This window comes from Castanea sativa, chromosome 6 (genome assembly GCF_040712315.1).
Source record: "Castanea sativa cultivar Marrone di Chiusa Pesio chromosome 6, ASM4071231v1".
NCBI classification, from domain to species: Eukaryota; Viridiplantae; Streptophyta; class Magnoliopsida; order Fagales; family Fagaceae; genus Castanea; species Castanea sativa.
In genome coordinates this window covers 39,041,804-39,067,648 of record NC_134018.1, presented here as the reverse complement: position 1 = coordinate 39,067,648, position 25,845 = coordinate 39,041,804, and the positions used below count along the sequence as shown (strand labels likewise).

Below are 25,845 nucleotides of genomic sequence, written 5' to 3'. Positions count from 1 at the left end.
TTTTCCCTCAAGACCCCTAAGCACTTTGTACACGGGGAGGTGACAATTCAGTTACAAAGCCATTGACAATCCTCTTATATATATTATAGATAGATTATTACTTTTTTGGTCCGAGGATACATGAAAACTAACTCAAAGATTAAAAAACAAAATCATGTATTCTCTCAAAATTTTGGAAACTCTAAATTTTAGTAATGATTAAGAGTTGAATTTTTTTCCAAGAAAATTTTAATTTAGTAATATTAATTGATTTATTTTTATGAGAAAAATATGAATTCAAATTCTTCTCTTCAATTGTTTGAATACTTGAACTATATACATACCCATAAAAAGAGTTGGAAATTTCCCATTATTTGATATTTGTAATTTGAAATTACACATGCCTATTCCGAAATGGTTGATAAACTTGTAAACTTGGTAGATAAAATTCTTAAAATATTGGAAAAGAAAAGGAATTGAGCTATAGAGGAAAAAAACAAAGAAAGAAAGAAAGAAAAACAAACAAAAAGGAAAAAGAAAAAGGGTGAGAAAAGTCTAATTAATCAAAACCAGAAGGCCAAAAACCCTCTCACTCTATCACAACACTACAGAACTCTTAAACCCTATCATTCACTGCTATCAGATGCAGTACTGTACAACAACCACAGCCTAATAACTTGAAACTATCTATTACAACTACAAACACAAGGAACTCAGCCATTTCTGTTAAAACGAAATGGCGGGTTCGCTGCTCCGCTCACTCTGGTCCTCCACTCGCAGATCCCTCTCTTCACCTCCTCCGCTCAAACCCCACTCCCTCTTCCTACGCGCCTTATCCTCTTCTTCCGCCTCCGCCTTCGCCTCATCCGCCGCCGTATCCCCAATCGGCGCGCTCGACCCTAGCCGGCTCCGCAACGTGGCCGTGATAGCGCATGTCGACCACGGCAAGACCACCCTCATGGACCGCCTTCTCCGCCAGTGCGGCGCCGATATCCCCCACGAACGCGCCATGGACTCCATCAGCCTCGAGCGCGAGCGCGGCATCACTATCGCCTCAAAGGTTCACCAACTTTGATTCTTGTTATTCAATTAGTGCGTTTGAATTCTTTATTTGGATCTGTTTCTTGAATTTGATTATATATGTGTAAGAAGCTATAACAAAAAAAAAAAAAGTAGTGCTTGAAATGTGTGATCTTCATTTCCAATCTAATACTACGATAGTCTTTAAACCTGCTCAGAAAGCTTGTTATTCCAATTTCATGCTATGACAATTTGGGTAGCTAACTGATCATCATCTTTTCTGTGGTGTAAATGTCGGATCCAGTGCTCAAAGCTCTCACTTTTAGGGGGTCTGGTGTGAGAGAGTTGATTGGTAGGTAGCCTTTAGCCCGAATATATATATATATATATATATATATATATATATATATATATATATATATATATTTTGGAGAGGCTCATTCCCAGAGTTGAACCTGCGTCTTGTCACTTTTGGTGGAACGCACTTGCCATGGCACCAAGGCCCGACCTCTAGATTCTTTAGTGTAGTATGTTTTGGTAATTAATTAGATTAACAAGAACTGCTTAATTTACATTTAAGCAATTAATGGAAAGAGTGTCCTATATCTGGTTGGCTTTCAATCCTTGTTAGACCCCATTTACATGGCTTCCATAGTTCTACTTTTATGAGGAAGTGAGCAAGTGTGAGTGATGTTTCCCATATAACGACGTAATTGAAGTTAATTTTGTGATATAATAGAGGGTGGGAAATTTTCGTTTTGCCTTCCTTAAGTCCAGAGGCAACACCCTATGTTTTTCCATGGAGCACAGAACTTTGCTAATTGCAGTTCACAGGCTGTTTCCTTTTATATCAAGCACCATACTATTATCGTGCTATCCATTATCTTACTATAACTTAGTATGACTTATTCTGTATGATCTAAACAATGCAGGAGATATTCCATTACATCGAATCTTTGTGGTAATTATTGTTTAATACAGCTTATAGGTTTTCTTACATTTCTAAATTGTTGTACTCCTTAAATGGTGACCCAACATTCAATATTGCTGATGATAAAATATGTGTTTAAAATTTATCGGCTTCCTTTAGAAAAATGATTTTGTAGTTGACCCTTTGTTTTGGTGACCCTCTTCTCCAATTAGATTGAATCTCTTATCTGTTTTATGTTTTCCTAGAAGCATATCTCGATCGTTTGATGGTTTTGAAATATCAGTAATGAGACTAATCCGAGATCTCTTTCTGATTGGATGAAGGTGGGGGTTTTTTTGGGGGGGGGGGGGGCAGAGGGGCTCTATTCTTCATCTTTCTTGGTCATCTTTGTAATTTAGATATTTCCTGTTTCTTCCATATTTGTTTTTCTTAAGCATATGCCTTGTATACTTCCTGTGTATTAGCCTATTAGGGCTATGCCCTATCAATTTGAAGTGATTTTTATTACTGAACAAATAAGATGTTTTCCTTAGAAATGCTTTCTGATCACATAATATTTCGATGCAGGTTACATCTATTTTGTGGAATGAAAATGAGCTAAACATGGTTGATACTCCTGGACATGCAGATTTTGGCGGTGAAGTAAGACTCTATTAGGATTTATTTATACTGCAAAGGCTTTAGGACTTCTAGACTATTTCTAGCTTAATGTTTGACTGATTATTTATTATTTTTATGTGTTAAATCCAAGTAAAAGGAATTCTATGGTTTACTTATGTGGCATGAAAGTTATAAAGGTTGATGATTTAATTACCTCATATAAAAGGAGCTGAGGAGGCATGGAAATATTTAAAATTCTTGAAATTTTAATTTTGGCAAACATTATTCTGCATGGCGATGCTCTCATATTCTTTGACCTTTAAATTATTCAAAACAGTAATAGGTTATGCATAAATTTAAGTGTTAGATTTAATGGAAAGTATGATATAGTCTGAAAGTCTACCTCAATGGGTAGAAATCGTTGGCCTTTCAAGCCATAGCTCAAGTGGAAAGGTGTGGGGAGGTTAGTTTTTTGGTTTGAATCTTAAAAGCAACATTTAAGGATTTTTTTCCCTTCTACTTGTAGCTAGCTAATCCTAAGGTGCTCTAAAAGTGGAAGGACCCATCTTTTTCAAATACACTTCTCTACGTTTTTTTTAAAAAATTTATTTTGCTAAGCCATTTTTTTTTTGGATGGATATAGGTTGAACGAGTTGTTGGTATGGTTGAGGGAGCAATTTTAGTAGTAGATGCTGGAGAGGGTCCACTTGCTCAGACAAAGTTCGTTCTTGCAAAAGCCTTAAAGTATGGGTTGCGCCCTATTCTTCTTTTGAACAAAGTAGACCGACCTGCAGGTATGGCTATGTTACTCATTAAGTTTTAAATTACGAAAAGTGAAGTCATGCCAATTACATGATGTTACTAGTTGTGTTATGTCCAAGGAAAAAGCAACAGAAAAGGGTCTTGAAAAAAAAACAACTTAAAGATGAAGAGTGAAGTCATTTTGATGATGTATTATGTTTTTGCCCATCCTCTCTCTCTTCTATTTTATGGTTTCTCATGTTATTTTTAATCATGACTACCCCTTTTGAGCTTTTCCCAACCTTTCCATGCTTTATTAAATTGGTTAATTTGGCTAGTATATCTTACATGAAATTGCTCAAGTTCACTCTATTCTTGGCAGCTAAAAAAATATTATACCTCTTTTGATAAAATATTATTTATTTATCAGGTGAATTTTCTATTATCTGCATACTTCTCTTTAGAATAGTCATTATTTTTATTGTTATCATTTACGCAGTTTCTGAGGAGAGGTGTAATGAAGTCGAAAGTCTGGTGTTTGATCTATTTGCAAATCTTGGTGCAACAGGTGCGAGAAATATAGGAAGTTGAAAATTTTACTCTTTTTTTCTTTTTGTCTTTTCTTTTCTGACTTTCCCCAGCTTTACAAATGTGCTATGTAAAGTTAATGTAGATTTTCTTATAATTTTTTCTAGAGGAGCAGCTAGACTTTCCAGTTCTTTATGCTTCTGCTAAAGAAGGATGGGCTTCTGCTAGTTTCACCAAAGAGCCTCCTGCTGATGCAAGAAATATGTCACAGTTGCTTGATGCCATCATAAAATATGTTCCTCCTCCTACAGCTAATATTGATGCACCTTTCCAGATGCTGGTTGGTATTTAAGTGTTCATGGGTTTCTTATAGTGTTTATTTTCTTGTTTGATTTTTCTTTCTTGCTGAACTTTTTGTCCTTTTGAGGTTGCATATATGAAAGTGTGAATAGAAATATTGGTGGTAGCTTATTTGTTATTTGCTCTATCCATGATTTGTTCTTGAAGTGCTTTTAAGTTGAGAAATTATTACCCAAAACACATGAGTTGCATATATATTACTAGTGCTTGGTTGTGTGTTCAAAAAAAAAAAAATTACTGTGTTCTTCATACATGGAAACTTTATAGTACAACTTGCTTTAAAATTCTGGGCCACATGATGGGGATCTCTCTGAGAAGGAATAAAAGAACGTAATTCTTGTGGGGCATCTGGCATAATTTGGTTTCATTTTCCCCTTGACTTGGTTTGTTTATATTTTTTTTCTTCCTTATTTGGAAACTGTGAGAAACACACATGACAGTGTCATTCAGGTTTCGATGATGGAACGTGACTTCTATCTTGGAAGAATATTAACTGGACGCGTTTCTTATGGAATCATTCGTGTCGGTGACAGAGTCCATGGACTTCGTAATAAAGATTCTGGAGTTGAGAAAATTGAAGAAGCTAAGGTGTGTATCTATCCTCATCAGACCTGTTTTTTTTTATGGTTTGTTAACTGGATAACAATGAGGCATATAACTTCAGATTCACTGGTACTCCTGATCTCTATTGTTTTAACTCCTCTCCACTTTCTCATAGTATGCTACACAAATGGCGATAGGGTTGTGAACCTTGTTTCTTCTCCTGAAGTTATTACTTTAAGTAAAGTTTACTAATATGTGCAAAAGATTCAAAAGAGTAATTGAATTACTTAAGCCAAATTGCCATTTAAATACAATTTATATGAGATATCTGATATCAATTATAGTAATAAATTGATTAAATAGGTCCAAATTCCAGACAATATGCCAAAGACCCTAAAGTGTTGATTTCAATATAATACTCTATTTTTCAAACAATTTGTCTTGATCCAACAAGCATTACCAGTATCATATGGGTTGACTTTGTAGGTTTTGTCTTGTAGGTGGTGAAATTAATGAAAAAGAAGGGTACGGCCATAGTTCCAATTGATAGTGCTGGAGCAGGTGATATAATATCAATGGCCGGTTTGGCAAGTCCATCAATAGGCCATACAGTGGCAAATGTGGAGGTAAATGAATGCAATTTTTATTGTTCCACAGAGTCATTTATGTTCTCTTTTTGCTTTTTTTCTGCCATGATAAGGCATGAATAAGCCCCAACCTCGTATTTTGAGGTCATTGACAGTTTTTGTTATTCCATTTTGGCACCATGTTCTTTGAATTGGCCAGTATGTGTTATTAGCACATAAGTTGATGTGGTATTTCAAATTAAATGAAAAAAGAAACTGACATTGTTATGAAAATATTATTTTCCTTATGTCGTGGGCCCAGACATGAGTATTGTGTTTATACAAGGACATGAGGTGTTGGACATGACCACTCTTGGATATTAGGTGCTACAGAATGTGACATTGTAGGAAAATAATCATTCTAACCAAAATAACTTCTAGAGTTCTGCCCAAACCAGGGTTCATTCTATTCATTCAGATCAATCCAATCAATTTTGGGATAAATGAAGGTAATTTTGTCATTTAACACATGGCTTGTAGTTATAATAGGAGAGTAAAAATAAGGACAAGGAGGAAAGCTGAAAATTGGGAGATAGAGGAGAAAAAATGGAGAAAGGAGAAAGGAGAGAAAACTAAAGATAAAATTAGGGATTTCACTATTATGTGTTCCTTAATTTTAATTCAAATTGAAAGATTATACTATCAAACTTTTAAAAGACAAATGGATAAAACTGACCATGGTTCTAGTATAGTGGCATTAATGGAGAAAAAAAAGTTTGATAGTGGTTTGGCTTTCTAAAATAATGTAATTTAGATCAGAGGTCTAAGGCACTCAAGAATTTCTTTCTGGAGTCACAAATAATTACTCTGTCGAAGGATCTTTTTGAAAATCTAAAGATTTCTAAATATTTTCCATGTTTTTTTGCTCCCCATGTTCATCTTGTAATTTTTGCATTTAGGGTTAGCACCTTGTTCACACACACAAATACACATGCTTGGATTTGTATGGACATATGGGCATTAATTTGGCTATGGAACCTGTATTTTTGTGTAATGATGTTGTCATCTTCATATATATATATATATATATATATGTATGTATGTATGTATGTATGTATTCAAGTTGTAGATGATAGTCCACATATAGTGTGTTATTTGCATTTTTCAGTTATAATCATTTCAGTGTTATATTTATTGATAACCCAAATAAATGATATTGATTTGTTTTCAACTTATGACTGCGTTTGCCAAGGTTATGACGGCATTGCCCACTGTTGAGTTGGATCCCCCGACCATTTCTATGACTTTTGGAGTCAATGACTCTCCATTGGCCGGTCGTGATGGTACCCATGTGAGTGATCAATTTTTCCTTTCTTGTTTCTATCAATTGCAATATGTTTGTTTTTTGCTCCATTTGCTACCATTTATGTCTCAGTAATGCATTCTGTTGATTTTTTGTTACCGTGTTCTTAATTTTCTTGAAAGATTTTCCTTATGCTAAGAGGAAAAGAGAGAAGTCCAAATCCTATGTTCTGTAAACAATGCATGAACAAATATGATACTAAATTGGAAAATTTACAAAAGAAAAGAAAAAATGGATTTATACATGACAATGATGTGGCAATTTGTGCTTGTGTATATGACAATGACATGGTGCTTTGTGTTTGTGTGCATACCATCTCACTGTTCTGTACCTTTTCTCATTTGAAAAGAGAATGTTTTATTTTAGTTTGACCTATAGGGGAGTATACCTGCCTGTGCTTAAACAATACAATTAATTTTTATTTTTTAATTTTCTTCTATAAGAATTATTCTTCTCTTATTTCTAATATTTTCACCATTGGTAGCCTTGTCATACCATCTTTCTCTTTGTAAAGCAATGTGATCAATGTTGATTAAATTTGAGATTATCCAATGACCTTAGGTCAAATGCATTTTGTGGTATTTTCAATGGAGATGTTCAGGGTTCAAATTCCACCCCCCCCTCTTTTTCACTTAAAATGAATAAAAAGAAAAGATATGAGATTAATCAAAGCTAAAAAAGAATTCTACCACCTCTAGATCATACTTTTGGCACTATGGGAACTGTTTGTGTGGGAAGCTTCCTAAACTGTATTCAGCCTTTTGGACCATATTTGTTTTCGCTTTCTACTTGATGTATTAATTATTCTTTTGCTTTCTTTGTTTTTGATTTGCTTCTGATGTCACACCTGAGATTCTGACCACAATAACTTTCCAAAAAAAAAAAAAAAAAGACATTCTGACTGCAATAAGCATTAATTTATATTCTGCTGAACAGTTGCCAAATTATACACAACCCAGCCATTACCACATGGAACTATTTTTATACCATCCATAAGTGAAGCTTTGCAATTTCTTTGTAAAGAATCCCATTACAGCTTCCCATGTGCAAATACATTAAAGAATTTGCAATTTTCTATATACTAAACAAAACATAACCAGGCCTTTATACAAACTGAAGCATTGATAATGCAATCCTTTTTTTTCCTATCTAAAGCCTCTCAAGGTACTGTTTTCCGAATATACATTTTACATTGTTTTCTGTCTGATTTCACTTTGGGTCGCCCCTCTTAAGGAATTTTTCAGTGCAGTACTCACCTTGAATTGAATGCTTTCTTCCTCAACATGAACATTTTAAGATATTTGTATGTTTTCTTGTGTGCCCTATAATATTGTTCTAAATGAGGTGATGTGCTACTGCTTATGTATTTGTAGTTGACTGGAGGGAGGATTGGTGATCGGCTAATGGCTGAAGCAGAAACAAATCTTGCCATAAATGTTCTTCCAGGCTTATCAGAGTCATATGAAGTTCAAGGGAGGGGAGAACTTCAACTGGGTTTGTTCCTATCTTTCTGTATAGTTTCTAAAGATTGAACAAAGGAAGAGGACTGTTTTTTTTGGCCCATGAGTTTTTTTGATCTTGCATCTCTTCTTTTGGTTGTTCTTACATTTGAGTGCATGTTGAATTTAGTTTCCTTTCTGGGTGAAACAGGTATCTTAATCGAGAATATGAGGCGTGAAGGATTTGAATTGTCTGTCTCACCGCCAAAGGTCATGTAAGTTTTAAATATGCTGGCCTTTTCAATCTCATTCTTTACTGGTGCAGTATGATTTATGTTGAATACACAAGCCTAGGAAGCACGGACGCGGCGCTGGAGGTGCCGCACCCGCGTCCGACGCGGCGCGACGCGGCGACGCGCGATGGACGCCGCTGCTCGCGCGTCGGTGCCGCGTCGGCCACGTGTTTTCCTTTTTTTTCCAGCCGACACGGCTTGAATCGCGCCGACTCAACGCCGATTCGAGCAGATTCGGGCCGATTCGGCCAGAATCGGGCTGTTTCGGCCGTATCGGCCGGCGACCGAAACAGCCGAAACAGTCCCGAAACGGCCGAAACAGACCAAAATAGGCCTTGAATCATGCCGCAACAGCCGAAATCGGCTCTAAACGAGACCCAAAAACCCTAAATCTGTCCTTCCTCAATTTTATTTTGAATATTTGTTGCTTCTTTTGTGTTTTCTTTTTGGTTTTGTGTTGTGTTTTGTGTTTCTTGCTTTCTTCTTTCTTTGTTTTGTGAATCAAGGCATAGTAATATGTTTTTTAAGAATATTTTAATAGTAAAAATATATAGAAAATATAAATAAAAATATTTTTAATAATTTTTTAATTGCCGAGTCCCGCCGCACCCGCACCCACCGTTTTCAAAAATTGCCGAGTCCCGCACCCGCACCCGCACCCGCACCCGCACCCGTGCTTCATAGACACAAACACAGTTCCATGGAATAGACTATTGACAGTATTGGAGACCTCGATGTTCTAGAACCATAAATGTGAAAGTTGATCACAGAAACATACTGATTACAAATATGTAGACATTCAATCAAACTTAGTGAGTTTATGTTCACTGCTGGCGGTCAATATATAAATTGAGGGAACCGTGGGGGGGGGGGGGACATGTTTCTTTTTTCATCACCATTTTTACTTCATATATGGCAATTATTTTATGATTTCTGTGAGAACATTATTTTTACTATGTTGCTAGCGTCAAGGCCTTTTGGTTTTCTTCTTTTTCTTCCCATTTTTTTTGACTTCACATGACAAGTTTAAGACTTGGAAGGTTGATTTTACTACATCGATTAAAACTCTCTCTTTTTCTTCGTAGTTTTTCCCAGTTTTTGATATCATAGGTGCACAGATTTGGTCATATATTTACATAATCATCCTTACCAATTCTTATTCTCAATGTTCCTGTACTGTACCAGGTATAAAGCTGAAAAGGGTCAAAAGCTGGAGCCAATTGAAGAAGTCACTATTGAGGTAAGAATTTCTCAATTTGCAGCAGTTTTCTCTTAAGAATAGAGGTCTTTAACATTTAAAATGTGATTTATAGGTAAATGATGAGCATGTGGGGTTAATAATGGAAGCTCTGTCTCATAGGCGAGCTGAGGTTATTGACATGGGTCCTGTCCCTGGAAATTTTGGCAGGACTAGGTTGTCTTTAACCTGTCCTTCCAGGTTAGTGCCTAGTTATACCTTTAGCATGCACACATATTAAAAAAAAAAAGAAGATATGTTTTTAAAATATTTGTAATGTGTTGCGGGAATATATTACGAGTGTCATGTCCAATACAGATGTGGCACCGTTATATAAAGTGCCCGTCCTCCATGTAAAAAGGCACACCAAGCACAAGGAGAACCATGGGGACATATAAATGACCCAAAGAAACCCAGAGAGCATTAAAGCTAACTGGACCGTTTTCTTTTCTTTATCGCAACCCCCTCCCATCTTAGGGTTTGGAGGGATGAATAAAAAAACACCCTCCTAATAATCCAATCTTTTTGTTTCTAAGTTAAAGGTTGTTTCTTCATGATATATTTTATAGAGATTCTTTTTCATAGTCTTGAAAAGAAATAAATAATTTCTTTTTTGTGTTCTTCAGGGGTCTTGTTGGTTACAGAAGTGTGTTTAGCAGCGATACACGTGGAACTGGATTCATGCACCGTGCTTTCCTGAGTATGCATGTTCTGCTAAAGATCTTTTTGCATGTTCCTTTGAACATATTTATGTCCATTTCCTGTTTCATTTTCGTCCATCACCTTTTAGGTCTCCCTCATAACTTGGTATCATATCACTGGGTCATTAATATGGGTGCCAAATTTTCTTTCAACTGACCTTGGCTGACCCAGATTAAGAAACATCAAGTTGAGATACATGTGCGTGGGGTCTTACACACAGCAATTCCATATTAGATTTCAAAGAATCACTTAAATTTTGAGCACAATTCTTTTAGGTTACTTTTGGCTTCATCCTCGTGAACATAAAGTAACTTAGTCTCTTTATAATATATCGTTACTAATAAAAAAAATAGAGATACATAAGGCAGAAATTCTCTGTAAATCTAATATGAGAAATTGGATTTGTAATTTATTTGAGTTCTGAGTCAGATTGGTCTTGTAAGTAGAAATGTGATTGTGGCTCTGGTGTGGTACCTACTCATTACCAATCTGTCCCAATACTCTGTTTCCTTCTGTTTAAAACTGATTTAATCCAAGATGTAAAGAATAGGGTGATCACCCCCCCCCCCCCCCCAACTACCCTTTTGTTACTGTCATAAGTAATTTCCTGACCTTGAATACTTGTGAGATTTATTAAGTTCCTTGTCTTCAGGGTTTATTTTAAATATTTTGATCATCTCGCTTTTTAGCTGTTTAGTTTTGTATCCTTTCTAGCAATCTTCTTCATTCCTACCACTATCTATTTTTGCAGCCTACGAAAAATATCGTGGTCCTCTTGGAAATGTTCGGAAAGGAGTATTGGTATGTTTATCTATTGCCTTTCTGTTATGTGATGGCTTGACTTGATTTAGCTTTTCTTTTTTTAATTACCATAGCAAAAGAATGAGAGGGTATGAATTACTGATTGGAATATGTTCAGATTTCCATTGGCATTTACATTACTGCTGCAATTTATCTCTTCACATGCATCATGGATCTTTGGTATTTGAATTTAAACACCATAGCAAAAGAATGAGAGGGTATGAATTACTGACTGGAAGATGTTCGGATTACCATTGGCATTTGCATTACTGCTGCAATGTATCTTTTCTGATGCATCATAGATCTTTGGTGTTTGAATTTAAAGAACTTGCTCTCACCCCCCCCCCCCCCCCCCCCTCTTTACTTTTTGGGTATTTGGGAATGTTAGAGCATTAGATGCATAGATACATACATACATTTGTGTATGTGTATGCCTTCTTGGATGTAATCTTTAATCATATTGGTTACAGTATGATCTTCTGACCATGATATACAGTTTAAAACATAAAATATATTAAAAGGGAGTTCTTAATCCCTTTGTGCCTAAACTCAAGCTTAACTAAATTTATGATTGGGTCAATTTATGATTGTGGGGGAATATTTATTTTGTTGTAATATGGCGTGGCTGATTGAAGTAGATCTTGAAGCTGATTGTGCTCAGATTTCTATCATTTTTTCAGTTATGAACCTTTTTGTATTTTGTGTTCTACATTGTGCAGGTATCAATGGGCTATGGTACAATTACAGCTCATGCACTGATGAGTTTAGAAGCTCGCGGAACTCTCTTTGTGACTCCTGGGATGGAGGTTGTTAGTTTTGCTAATTTACTTTTGTTTGTCCCTGTGCTTTCTAACTTCCATTAGTTGTTACCTATATGTGACTTTAGAGGTCTCCTGCTTTTATATTTATTATAATCTATAACTACATTAATTTCCTCTGAATAAAATACAGTAAATTTATCTGAATAAAATCAAGCACATTCTTGCCAGTGAACTCTAGCTGAAATGGTGCTTCCCTTGTAGAGCAAGGTGGAGGGTGAGATCATAGATTCAAGACCCACTTGGTGCATGCGTAACTTATTAATAAAAAAAATTCAATCACATTCCTGCGGGGGGTTTTCAATAAAATTAAGTCCTGAATTTCTATAAAATTTTCCATATCATTGCAATATGTGCCTTGATTGACAGTACCATTGCACCTTTTAATTGCTATATGTGGGGTGGTCATGATCATGTATCTGAAATGCTGTTAGTTTTGCTGGTATTGTCATTTTTTTACACCAGATACAAGTGGGACTCTTATTTGTCCCACAATGCCCACTTCATGTTTGAGAATGATGAAATAGCAATAGCAAGAGGCAAGGGCAGCATTATTGACTGACTGTTTACATAGCCTAGAAAATTATGACTGTCTGCTTGTTCTGCACCAATTAGCTCATAATGGATGGCCAGGGTTATTGGTCCTCTTGACCCTCTTGCTTTCCTCCAATAGGATGATATGGATGGTATTTGGCAATGACATTTTAGTAAAAGAGATTAAACAACTCGAGGAAGTTCGAAATCCACAGCTGCCTTAATATGTAAACTGTCTTGCATTAATTCCTGTTCTCTTGTATGAAGCAAAGCTGATCATTTGACTCTTTGGTGTACAGACATATGATGGCATGATTGTTGGTGAGCATTCACGGGATACAGATCTAGATGTAAGGAGGACTTATACCTTTCATTATCTCCATTTGTTAAGCACTATTGACTTAACTTGCAATGATTGCTATTTTGCAGATCAATCCAAGTAGGGCTAAAGAACTTACTAATGTGCGTGCTGCTAGCAAGGATGAGAATGTGAAGCTATCACCACCTCGTCTAGTACGTATCTATTAGCCATCGTGTTATGTGTTTCTATTTCCTCCAGTGGTTTGTGTGCCAATATGTCTAGAAATAAGAGCGTGATTCATTAGTAGATTGAACCCATTTAGGGCCTTTCGGTCTTCATTTATGCCAAAGTAATTGGCTGGATATTCTTGATCATCCTTCATGAAAACTCTCATACAACATGAAGTGTGACTGTTTTGTATAATTTTTGGCAACTGTGTTGAATTAGTGAAGCTACCTTGTTATGAAGTTTTTAAGTTGATGTTGAAGGCAGTAAGAAACTTTTTATGCTCATGAATGAAAAGCTTCTCCACCTTCACATTTGACATGTACGCAGTTGCTAACCTGAATGTATTTGGGTGCAGATGACTCTTGAAGAAGCCATTGGCTATGTAGCTTCTGATGAGCTTATTGAGGTAAGTAGCAATTGAATTATTTTATTTATCTTTTTTCAATTAATAAACGAAACTACTTCAGTTCTCCTTTATCCGTTTTATACAAGAAATTAATTTTATTTCAGGACTTTCCATTTCTTCATATATTTTTGTTGTTACTGTTATACCACAGATGTCCTAGCTTTATTGCAGACCTCCCTAATTCTTTTTCAAATTTTACAACAAAAACTGTGTACCCTTGAAATGAGCTATGACTCAAATAACACAAGAAGTCTTCGGTTCACTGTAGGGAAAGGGTGTACGTTTTTGAGTTCTGGTGAATTTTGCTGATAGTGGCTTTTTAATTTGTTTGGTCTTGTTATTCCAGGATTTTAATTTATTTTTTTGGGGACCAAATTTCTGGCTATGATGCTTTTCTGATATCATCTTATGTTTTATGTGAAGGTAACACCAAAGGCCATTCGGTTAAGGAAAAAATACCTGGATGTTAACAAGCGTAAAACCATGAGTAAAAGGCCAAAGGAGTGAAGCATTTTTTCTTGATACAGATTTGTAACCTTATTATTATTGATTGTACCATGAGCTAGCTAGCATCTCCTTCCCCCCTCAACATAAGAATGAGGTGAAGGGTACGATTGTGATTGGATTTAATAGATGCACGTGTAACTTACCAATCAATAAGAAGAAGAAAAAAAAGAAAAAATAATAAAAGAAAAGAAAAGTAGAGTAGTTTTTGCACTCAATTCTTATAGTTTGCCTCAGATTAGGTGATATGGAACATTGAAATCATATTTCATATATGATGAGCGAGAGTTGATGTATTTATAAGAATCAATCATGGTAGTGAGATAGTTGCTCATTTTTTGTCATATAATAGCACACATCTTTGTTCAGTGGTATATTACTATTTTTTAGTTACTGGACAACCCTCTCCATCTGTGCATCTTTGCTGCAAACCATTAATGTGATCTAGTTCAACCGACACTTTCTCCTCCTTGAGTAATTTGTTGGTAATGTTGTGGGTTCAAGACCTGCAGGTTACATGTGTAACTTTTCAATTAAGAAAATTAAAAAAAAAAAAAAAAAATCTTTGCTGCATTTCTTACCATAACCTTTAGTGTAGTAGTTTTTGTTTGTTTTCTAAAGATAATTTGATTTTGCCCATACATAGGGTCCGTTTGGATAGAGCTTATTGTTGAAAACTGAAAACTGAAAACACTGTACCAAAATAATTTTTAAATGTGTAAATAGTACCGTAGGACCCATTTTTAATAAAAAAAATTCTGTAAAGTGAAGTTTGTGGGTCTCGTGAACAGTACACGAGACCAACAGATGTGCTGAAAAGTCAGCAAATGCGGTTACTGTTCATGTACAGTAGCATAAACAGTAGCCGCTGTCCCCCTGACCCGTGCATCAGCAGAAAAAAAAAAAAAAAAAAAAAAAACGCAGAATCGTGGACGCTGGCCACTGTATCCAAACTCAGCCATATTTACTGATTTTAATGCAAAGAAAAAGAAAGATTAGTGCTATATTGCTAGCAACATTGACGTTAGTATGAAGTGAACTTGCTGTTTCATTCTAGGACTTGGAAAACTGTAGGATAAATTGTCGGTCACTTGGAACCTTTAGCAGTGGAATAGCATTCGTGTATCATATATTCGTACCGGATATTGTGGTTGTAGAACCAAGGTTATATGATATAGCTTAAGAAATAGCTTAAGAAACTGCTGCAAGAATTTCTTAGATATCCTAGAGATAGTGATTGGATGAAATAATTTATATTTGAATACTCTAAAATGATGTGACTTATAGCTTCATAATTCTAAAATATTCATTAATTTCATTCTTTTGGCATCTCATTTATTTAAGCTAATAAAAATTGCATTAACATTTTATTTTTATTTTTTAAAAACACTAACAATTTATGTACTTTGACAGAGTATATATATATATACCCAAAAAAAATCATTCATAAGAAAATCCAAAAAAAAAAAAATGTAAATCAAGGCAATTGGAGAAAAAGAAACTAACAAAGAACCCTTTTTCTCTAGACTTACTACAGGATTCGTTGGAGTGAAAAATAGGGAAATGAGAAGGAAGAGAAAAATGCGATTTTTTATTATTTGATTGGAGTAAAAATAAGAGGAAAAATAATGATGTGAATCAAGTTTTCCACTTGAATCTATCATTTATTTTCCTTTCAAATTGGATAGAAAAGAGGAAGGATGATGGCATAGTAAAAAACTTACTTGCACTTTTTCACTTTCACTTTTAATAATAAAGGTCACTTTTCTATTTAATTTGAAAGAAAAAAAAATGATAGATTCAAGTGGAAAACTTGATTCAGGTCATATAATATATACTATTAGTATAAGAGTAAGTTTTATACACCCAAGTATTCAATTACATCAATCCATATAAACTCATGTAAATTTAGATTATCATTATTGTTATCTAAATATACAAAATTACGTGCAAATATATTTTTGAATGCTTTTTTTACTCAAATAGAAAAAGAAATAAATGATTTTAAAGAATATAAAATAAAGTTGATAAATAAATAGTAATATTTTAATAAAATATAGTATTTTTACTTTTGGTTTACCTCTTTTATTTTCACTACAGTACGCTATACGTCATTAGACCAATCCCTGGAGTGGAGATGATAATAAATTGGGTTTAAGAGTCTGAACAGTACAATCGCAGTGTCCAGATCCCATCAAAACAAACCACCATTCCCAACATCTCTCCTACTCTCTCTCTGTTGGTGTGTGTTCGAAATGGAATCATCATTAGCAGCAGCAGCAATACCATTACCATTAGAAGGAGGTGGAGGTGGAGGTGGAGGAGGTAATACGCTATCAGAAATATACCAGAATGCGAAGAAGCTACAATTGAGAACTCGAGACGCGCTGGAGCGACTGGAGCGTCTGGAGTACTCGAGCGGTGGCAATTTGGAGTCACAAACCCCAGAACTGTCTGCATCCATCAAAAGAGACCTCACCCAAATCCAATCCCTCTGCGTCGAGATGGACCGCCTCTGCCGCTCTCTCCCCTCCAAGTCCCACCGCGATCTCTGGAAACGGTACCCCCCCCCCCCCCAATTCTCTCCTTCTCTTCTCTCCGCTTTCATACTCAGGGTTTCTATTTATTAGCCATGCAAATTGGTCAAAATCAATTTTCCATCTGCAAAAGATTTAGTTTGTGTGTTTAGTTGTAGCTTGCGTTGCTAAAATGTTTCTGGGTTGAAGATTATATTTTTATTTTATTTATGTCATCTGCTGGTTGTGGCTTTATGGGCGTTACTCTTAATCTTTTGTGTTCAATAAAATTTGACTGCTTACAGCTTATGGTTCTGATCAATTTTATATCAATGTTTGTCTAACTTTTGTTGTTTCTAAGTATGAAATCTATGTGAAGTATCATAGGAAAACACATGACTGATTTGAATCCCTAATGTAAGTTTGAAAAACCTGAAAGCTACAGACTTTTTATTTTTTATTTTTTTTTATGAGGCTGTAACTTCAGATCACCCAAAAAGACCTGTCACTCCTATCCTATGTCTGTTAGCCTTTAGTTGAGCCAAACCTTGCTCTCTATTGCTCAAAAGGACATCTACAGCTTCTACTTTGTGGCCAGTTTGTACCAGAATACAGCCAAGGGAAGCCATTGCACCCACTGCTTGTTTACCATTTTTTAACCGTCGACTTGGTCCCCCAGTTCCACTGCTGCACTACTACCAAAAATTTCAAGTGTAACCTGAAATCTGACTACCGCAGTGATGCCTTATGAGATTTCCAGGCCCTTCTAAACCCTTGTTTCCTGAGAATTAACTGTTTCTGTTAAGTGAAACCCTCCGTCAGTTTTTCGACCCAACACAAGCGGGTCGGGTCAGACCATGATTGATTCCAGATCCGAATTCACTTACTTGGTGGAGGAGGCATATAATAAGGTGAGGGAGGAGATTGTGAGATTGGTGGGGCCAAGACTAAAAAAAGGTTATGTGTGCGATGGAGGAATGGCTGACATGTGTTTCGATGGGAATGCAATTGAGATCGGATGGCTGATAGGGAATATGGTGTTTGAGGTTGAAAAAGGGATGGAGATTGTGGTGGAAAAAGAGCGGGTTTTAACTGACGTGGGACGTAGGGTCCACTGTATTGGAATTGGACGGTCGGATAGGCTAGGGGCCACGAGTAATATGATTGGGAATATCCATCAGCAAAATCAGAGGGTGGAATTTGATCTGGCAAATCGTAGAGTTGGGTTTGGTAAGGCTGATTGTAGCAGATCAATAGTGTAGCACTGTTGAAACACAATATCAGAAATGATGTCATATCATCTTGATATATTTTCTGGGAAGTCTATATATGGATTCAGCTTTTAAAAGGCTCTTAATAGGAGGAAAATAAATGAGATCAAGCAAGGCCCCATGTGAACATTACTATCAGAATAAGGACCGAGGGCCATTCCAAGAGTGGGGCAGGGCATCCATTGGATGAGATATATTATGTTTACATACAAGCAATATTGTAATTAAATAATTAAATTTACCATTTCCTAACAGCTGCTATCTCTGTTGGTGGTTCAAATCAATTGTTATTATTACTATTAAGTATGACCAAATATCTCGTTTTTGAATGATAGTTGGTTTTCCTAGATTTTTTTGATAAGTAATGAATATTTATTGAGAACCAAGTAAGACCTTATGTTCACAATGATGAACACAGAAGGAAAAGAAGTACAAAAGACTCAAAAAGGAAAATCTAAGGGAAACTTGAGATTCTAAAATAGAAGAACATTGTGTAAAACCCCAAACCCGGGACCAATCAAAGGGAGTACGAGCAAACAGAACTTTTGATTGATCCAATGAGCTTTCCATGTCTTCAAAAGTATGACTATTCTTCTCCTTCCAAACAAGCCACATCAAACAAGCCGGCACCATGTTCCAAATATCTGAACCAAACTTACCAAGCCAGTTTCTCCAGCTAAATAGCACAGAAACAACATTCCCCAGCATTACCCACTGAATCCCAAACATTTGAATATTTATTTATTAATGCGAGTGCACAACTCTGCTGATGGTTGTTTTTCTAATAAAAATTATTACTTATCAAAAGTAATTTATGTTTTTATTATCTTGCAATCTTTGCATTACCAGCATTGGATCTGAAACTTTTATGAATCTTTACAGTATATCGTAACTGTTTGGTGCAGTTTGATGATATGATCTGCAGTTGTGTAGATTTGTACTGTATATTTCAACCAATGCAGTGTTGATGTGATTTGATGATCTTTTATCTTGACTGGATGCAATGCAATTCTTTTTGTATAATGCAGAAAAGTGGAACAAGTAACAGAAGAGGCTGAATCTCTGAAACAAAGTTTGGATAAGTATTTCTTAAGGAATCAGAAAAGAACAATGGAAGCCAAAGAAAGGGCAGAATTGCTTGGAAGAGCTGTATGTAATTTTTTTTTTTTTGGGTTGATGCAGCTAACCAGCAGAGAAAATTCTTTTTATTTGGAATCTAAATTTTTTTACCTTAGCATCTTATGGAAATATTTTATGTTGTAGAATGGAGAGTCTCATATTTTGAGAATATTTGATGAGGAAGCGCAAGCCAGGCAGTCAGTTCGTAGTTCTGCTAGGATGTTGGAAGAAGCAAGTTTAACAGGAGAGGCCATCCTGTCTGCAATGTCAGGGTCAAGGGAACGTCTTAAGGTATTTGCAATTAAGCTCCTACATATCTACGTGTTCACAATTCTGCAATCACAGATACATGTGTACATATAGTTTAAATGATAAAATATGGGATTGCAACCAAATAAAAAATGAAAGATGGGAGTCATGGGACTGTGATATTGCAATATAAGCGAAACATTGTCCTTATTCCATAATAACTTTTTCCCTTGAATTCCATTAAAAATTTATCATGATTTTCTGTAGTGACTAGTTTGACATTCTAGGTTGTTAGCTAGGAATATGCTTCTGTGTTCACTTATCTATGGTCCGATGGTAATTGACCTGGTTTTTTTTTTTCTTGAGTTAATAGATTTAAATTCTTTATGTAAATTTCTCTTACATTCATCTATAGATTTTATGGTGTTTGTGTTGAAAATATACAACCCCCCCCCCCCCCCCACAACACCCCCAAATGGGAAGTGCAAAGAAGGCTTTGTCTTAATCTAGTCTTGTTGAATTGTGGAAGTCAATTGTATTTTTATTGGTCACTTAGATTTTATTTTAGGTCTTATTAGTTAATTAGGCTATTACTGTTTCATTTAATTTCCTAGTATTGAAGTTATTTTTATAATTCAATAATTTGGATTTCCTAAGTTAACTAGAATTTGGGTCAAGTCATAGTCTATATAAGCATATTACTGTACCTCCTAGAGAGACAGTTTACAGTTTGATTAATAAAACTGCTCTTGGAGCTTCAAACCAAAACCTAAGTCGGTCATTGAGCCCAAGCCACCCCCAAGAGCCTAGATTACAACCCAATGTTTTTTATGTTAAAACACATGCACACACCAACGACTAAGACTCAAATAATCACCCTCTAGCCGCCAATGCCACAAACTCGACCATCAATCCACACCCAAGTCAAAACCCTTTCAATCATCAAACACCTTACAATTCATTCCACTAAACAGCAAAAGTACCAATCTCTAAAGACCCCAAATCGATGATCTCGGGCCTTCCTCACATTGGCATCCTGCTTTTCTAATTGTCAGTGCATCACAGTGGCTCCAAACGTTGTCCATGAGCCCCTCCACATATTGCTGATTCTTACCCTAGATCTTGGCACACTGGTAGTCATTATTTTTGGACATTGTGCACTTCTCACAAGTTTTTGCACTCAAGGCTATATACACCACTCAGGTATAAAGAACCTAACCCAAGAAGTTGCGAGCCCAGACCCTAACCCAGAGCCCAACCTACTTGCTGGACCCAGGCCTGCAAGTAGTTGAACCAGTGAGCCGTAGCTATTATCCTAGCCCTATGAGGGCGCTAGTGAGCGTTGAGCCGGGGCTGTGGGGTTTTTTTCAAAGCACTTTCCATTGCAGGATTTGAACTTGGAACCTCCACCTCCCAAACTACATTGGAGCAAGAACGATGGCCGCTAGACCACCACCCTTTGTGGTGGTTACATCCTTTATTTTTATTTTTCTTCAATTTTATTATTACATTGTTTTCTTCTTCCTGCATCTCAAATTCCTCCCCACATCCCTTCTTCTCTCTTCAAAATAGAAGCTTACAGAATTGGCATGCTTTATTGTTGAGTGTATGTGGTATTTTTCGTCCCACTGGACTTTTCTTGGATAAAGCCATAAATGATTGAGATTTTGAACATTAATTGGGTATCGTTAGATATGCTGCATGAAACTTAGGAATTCTTTCAATAGTTACACATTTTTTGGACCATTAATTACTATTAGATCTAAGGGTCAAAAAACACTCACGGTAATGGCATTATTGCTCTCTAGAAACTAGCCAATTAAGCATTAACTCTTCTTTAAAAAAAAAAAAACAAAACAAAACACAGCATTAACGTTCACTCTTCTCCTCATCATCATCTTCTTCCTCTCTCACATCTTTCTTTTTGTAGTATGTACTTTCTGGCCTCCACCACTGATTTCTTTATGGTACTGTCTTGAGGTACTGGAAAATTTTAGAAATACATGGCCAAAGTCACTATTGTTTTAGAGAATGATTGTTGAGGCTGAGTATTTCTAAGGATTAAAAACACAGACAAAGTCATTAAAAAAAAATTAGTGCTCTAACAACATTATGTTTCAGCCATGTCATCATCTCCCACCATGGTCTTTTGAAAGATCTTAAAAAATATGGGCTCTCTTCCATCAATATATGCAAAGCATCATGGTTTATGGCAAAATTGGCTTAGTACTTTTGTGGCATTATTTGTCTTTGGATAATCAACACTCAACAACAACATTCTAAGGACCACCATGGTTAATGTCCTCCCTGATAATATGATATGGCCCCACAGTCTTCTCCAATGCTCAACACACCCCAAAATAACAATTCAATTGGTAACCTCTACAACGAAAGTCACGGAAACCTAAGTAGCTAAATATACAACCAACATCTATCTAGCTCCCTTATGATTTGTTTGCACGAGAACAAGAAGGTGATCTGAGAGAGGAAGACAGGAAGATGATGATAAGGAGAGGAGTGAAAGTTAACGTTGTGTTTTTTTTTTTTTCTTTTATTAAGAAGAGTTAATGCTTAATTGGCTAATTTCTAGAGAACAATAATGACATTATCATAAGTGTTTTTTGACCCTTATATATAATAGTAATCAATGGTCCCAAAAAAAAGTGCAGCTCTTATGAATATATATGAGATGAGTTCAAGTTACACATAGTTTACCTCTAAGCAATGTTACACTACCTAATAACTTGTTGTAGGATATATATTTTGAGAATCTCATCATTAAATTACATGTTCAATATGATCTTAATGTTCATGCCAAATTGCCAATTTTCATGTTATTTGGATGGCATTTGTCATTCGGTCCATAAACTCGTCTTTTATGCATTATTTTAAACTACCAAAATTTGAATCTAAACAATTGATTGATGATATAACTATTAATTTTTGATCACTTTGAAATTTTGCAAGCATGGAGAATATACGAAAATAATATAATCTAACGGTAGATTTGTCAAAATTTGCATTTAATTAAAAAATATTGAGTGGTGTAATATTGCTTTAAGTTACACCAGGCCTAACTTGAACCCAATATATATATAACAGGAATTTGGATATCTTAATTATGCATGATACGGTATTCAGTAGCATGGTCTTTAATCCTTTGGACTGAGGTAGAATACCTAAAAGAAAACAATGGTCTAAATTGTTGGTATAGCTCATGTCTTTCAATAAATAATGGTTTGTAATGCATTGACATGAGTGTTGCTCGTGAGTCCTGATGTTATTGAGTACTGCTGATATGCTTTTTCCTTGGTTCAGAATGCACAGCGGAAAGCGCTGGATGTCCTTAATACAGTGGGGCTCTCCAATTCTGTATTGAGGCTGATTGAGAGGCGGCACCGTGTTGATAATTGGATCAAATATGCAGGCATGATTTTGACACTCGTCATTGTGTTCATCATTTGGAGGTGGACACGATGATCTACTCTTTTGGCTGGTATAGTTATGTGAGATGTGTTCCCTCTAGATGCCTTTTAATTTTTTGTTTTTACTTTTTTTCCCCTTCGGAGTGGAAGATATTAATTGTTTCCGCAGTGTTATATTGGAAAGGTAATGAGGTTGTACAAAGGCCAATTACGAGAACACACTTATATAAAATTGATTTACAAATGGGTCAGTGCTCTCTTCAGAGCCTCCACAGAAAACACAAACCGTTATTCATTTCCAGACCGTTTTTGAGCAATTCAGTTTCCTGAGGTAATTATACATAGTGGATTGATTGCACAAGAAGAGGGTAAGTTCAAAAAGAAGTTTGGAAACTCAAGGGATTGGCTGAGTTGTTCTTAAGGTCTCCTAAGATTCTTGAGATCCTAAGTTCGAAATTTCTTGCTAGCATTTTGGGACCACTCCTCATGGATGTATTCAATGTTATAACTTAGTGCATGTAAGACTGGGGGGGACTGCATAAACCCGAGATAATAGTTTGATACTCAAAAAGGTTTGAATACCTTCATTTGTCCCAAAAAAAAAAAAGGGTTTGGTGCTATGGATCCTTGAACTCTCTAAAGCACTCTTCCTCTTTATTGCTGTCACTTCAAATTTTGGATATCTAAAAGGACAAAGTTTAACTACAAAATTGGTTATTATTTAAGGCTACAACTTCCTTTAAAAAAAATTAAATAATTACATATTTTGAAAATTTAACCATCAAATTGCATGTTCTTTACACTTTGAATACATATGTCTAATGTTGTGTTAATTAGATATTATTTATTATATGATTTATAAGCTTATATTTTATGTATAATTTTAAACTATAAAAACTTGCAATTTAAACAATTTATTAATGAAATAATTATTGATCTTTAATTTTCTATACATTTTGCAAGCATAAATGATTCAATAAGATAATGTAATTCAATGGTAGATTTGTCAAAAAATTCACTTCCAACATAAAAAATATTAAGTAAGGTTACAACAAATTTTGTAACTAAACTTTATTATACCTCAAATCCAAAACTTTTGCCACATCATTCCAAAACTAGCTACAAGTATTGAAAGCTTGGTATTACATTCAATCTCATATTAAAGTACAAAATTTAGCTAAAAAATTAGTTATAGCTTTCGGCTACAATTTTATTCAATATCTTTTCATTGGAGGTGAATTTTAACAAATTCATCATTAGATTACATTTTCTTCTTATATCCTCCATGTTTGCAAAATTTCTAAAAAAATTGAAGATTAATAGTTTTATCCTCAATAAATTATTTATATTGCAAGTTTTTGTAATTTAAAATTATGCATAAAATTTAAACTTATAGATTATATAGTAAATAATATCTGATTGACACAAAATTTTACACGTGTATTAAAATCGTAAAGAACATACAATTCAATGGTTAGATTTTTAAAATTTATTGTAATGTTTATTTTATTGAATAAGATTGTAATTTTATGCTACAACCAAATTTTGTCACAGATTAAAATATATAGAACCAAAAATAGTTTTTTTTTTTTTTTGTGTGGTAATAATCACTAATCAATTAAATAGTAACCATTTAATGATAGATACAGGTTTTAATTTGTCATGTCCCACTTTGAATTTTTGTGTCCAATCTTCAACCCGTTAAGCTCACACCTTGAGGGTGAGTTTTTAATTATTACTTAAAAATGTAATGAAATAAATTTGGTTTTTCATGCAAGCATTATCCTATTTTTATTCCAAATTTTAAAGAACTTCGTTATTATTTTTTAAATTTGATTTTTTTTTTATAAACAATAGAAGTGGACATGTCAATTGTTTTTAAGTTTTTTTAAAAAAAAAACAATAAAGGACATTTGCAATGCCTATATATGGCTATAGGTTCTAGTTGTAGTTGCAATTTGCATGAATCAAAAGACAAAGTTAGCTCAATTGGTAAACTCTCTAATCTATATATATAATAATAGGTAAAGCGAGAGAAAATCCAATTAAATTTCAAATTGGAATTCAATTGGAGTCTAATTTTGCGTCATGTGTCTCATTTAATCTAAATTTTAGAAATTTGTGCCAAGTGAGTTAATTTAGTGTAAAAATTGAATTTCAATTAGAATTTAATTTTGCGCCACGTGTTCTATCTAATCTAAATTTTTAAATTTTTGTGCCAAATTAGTTAATTTAGTGTAGAAAACGAGAAGTCCAATATAATAAACCATAAAAAACATAATCATATAACTAAAAAAAATTCAAATTTATAAGTCATCCATATATATATATATATATAAATAGGTAAAGCTTAGAGAAAATTGAATTAGAATTTGAAATTATAATCCAATTTTGTTTCATGTGTCTAAATTTATGTGGGAACTACACTATAATTATCCATTTAAGCTTGTGCCACGTGTCTACTTAAGATATATAATTTTTGTGTCAAGTGAGTTAATGAGTGCAAAATACTAAGAATCTAATATTAATTAACTATAAATTTTTTTTAAAAATCGCATATTCTCAATAAAAAGCACTACATGTTTCTCCAAAAAAAAAATAAAAAAAAATCACAAAATAACAAAAATCACCACATGCTCTATCTTATTAAAAATTAGAAAAAAAATGATCATAAGTAGTATTAAATTTATGTAAGAATTTTAATATGTGACTAATTACGTTTATTTAAAAAAAATAATTCAACTAATTATCTATATTTTATGATAAAAATTGTGTTTAATTTTAAATGTATATATATTTATGCATGAATGCATGTGTTACATGCTTTAAAAAAAATTAATTTGACTAATTATTTATATTTTTCTAATAAAAATTTAGTTTAATTTTAAATGCATTTATACGTTTGCATGGAGTTACATGCTAGTAGTTACATAAGAAATCTGAGGTTTAATCCCTGCTTACCCAAAAATCGATTTGTGTCTTGATTTGATGATAAAAAGCTATCATCAGGAATATATCATCAAGAGTAGACGCCATAAATTGAAACCCTCTTAAAAAAGAAAAAACAAATTATAGACACACGATGTAGTATACCCTTAACACATGGAATTCTAAAATACATCTAACTGAGCAAACTAGCTTAATCAAGAATTATATTTAAATTAAAAAAATTAGTAATATAACTAAATTGAAGTTTTGAACATGTAAAGGAGATTTTACTATATTAACGCTACATAAAACTAAAGGCAAATTTAGTACATTGTGGTGATAATTATATGGGAATAAAAATTAGTTTTTTTTTTAAAAAGAAATACAAAGACTTAGAATAGAATAACTAATCATATATGGGTAACCAATATACCGAATATATA

The 25,845-nt window shown here is 34.4% G+C and overlaps 2 protein-coding genes across 2 annotated transcripts; both read left to right on the top strand.

Annotated features, from left to right (window-relative positions):
* The first annotated feature begins 528 nt into the window (after positions 1–528).
* LOC142640637 (uncharacterized) lies at positions 529–14,238 on the top strand. Its single transcript, XM_075814820.1, has 19 exons — positions 529–1,039; positions 2,498–2,572; positions 3,174–3,324; positions 3,771–3,839; positions 3,967–4,139; positions 4,610–4,747; positions 5,203–5,328; positions 6,521–6,619; positions 8,005–8,125; positions 8,282–8,345; positions 9,549–9,603; positions 9,677–9,801; positions 10,227–10,300; positions 11,054–11,103; positions 11,823–11,909; positions 12,755–12,805; positions 12,885–12,968; positions 13,340–13,390; positions 13,814–14,238. The coding sequence occupies exons 1-19, from the start codon at positions 716–718 to the stop codon at positions 13,895–13,897; spliced, it is 2,001 nt and encodes a 666-aa protein (XP_075670935.1). The 5' UTR covers positions 529–715; the 3' UTR covers positions 13,898–14,238.
* Positions 14,239–16,033: 1,795 nt separating this feature from the next.
* Positions 16,034–22,753, top strand: LOC142638410 (membrin-11-like). The gene is made up of 4 exons (XM_075812444.1): positions 16,034–16,454; positions 18,710–18,830; positions 18,945–19,091; positions 22,368–22,753. The coding sequence occupies exons 1-4, from the start codon at positions 16,150–16,152 to the stop codon at positions 22,527–22,529; spliced, it is 735 nt and encodes a 244-aa protein (XP_075668559.1). The 5' UTR covers positions 16,034–16,149; the 3' UTR covers positions 22,530–22,753.
* Positions 22,754–25,845: the final 3,092 nt, after the last annotated feature.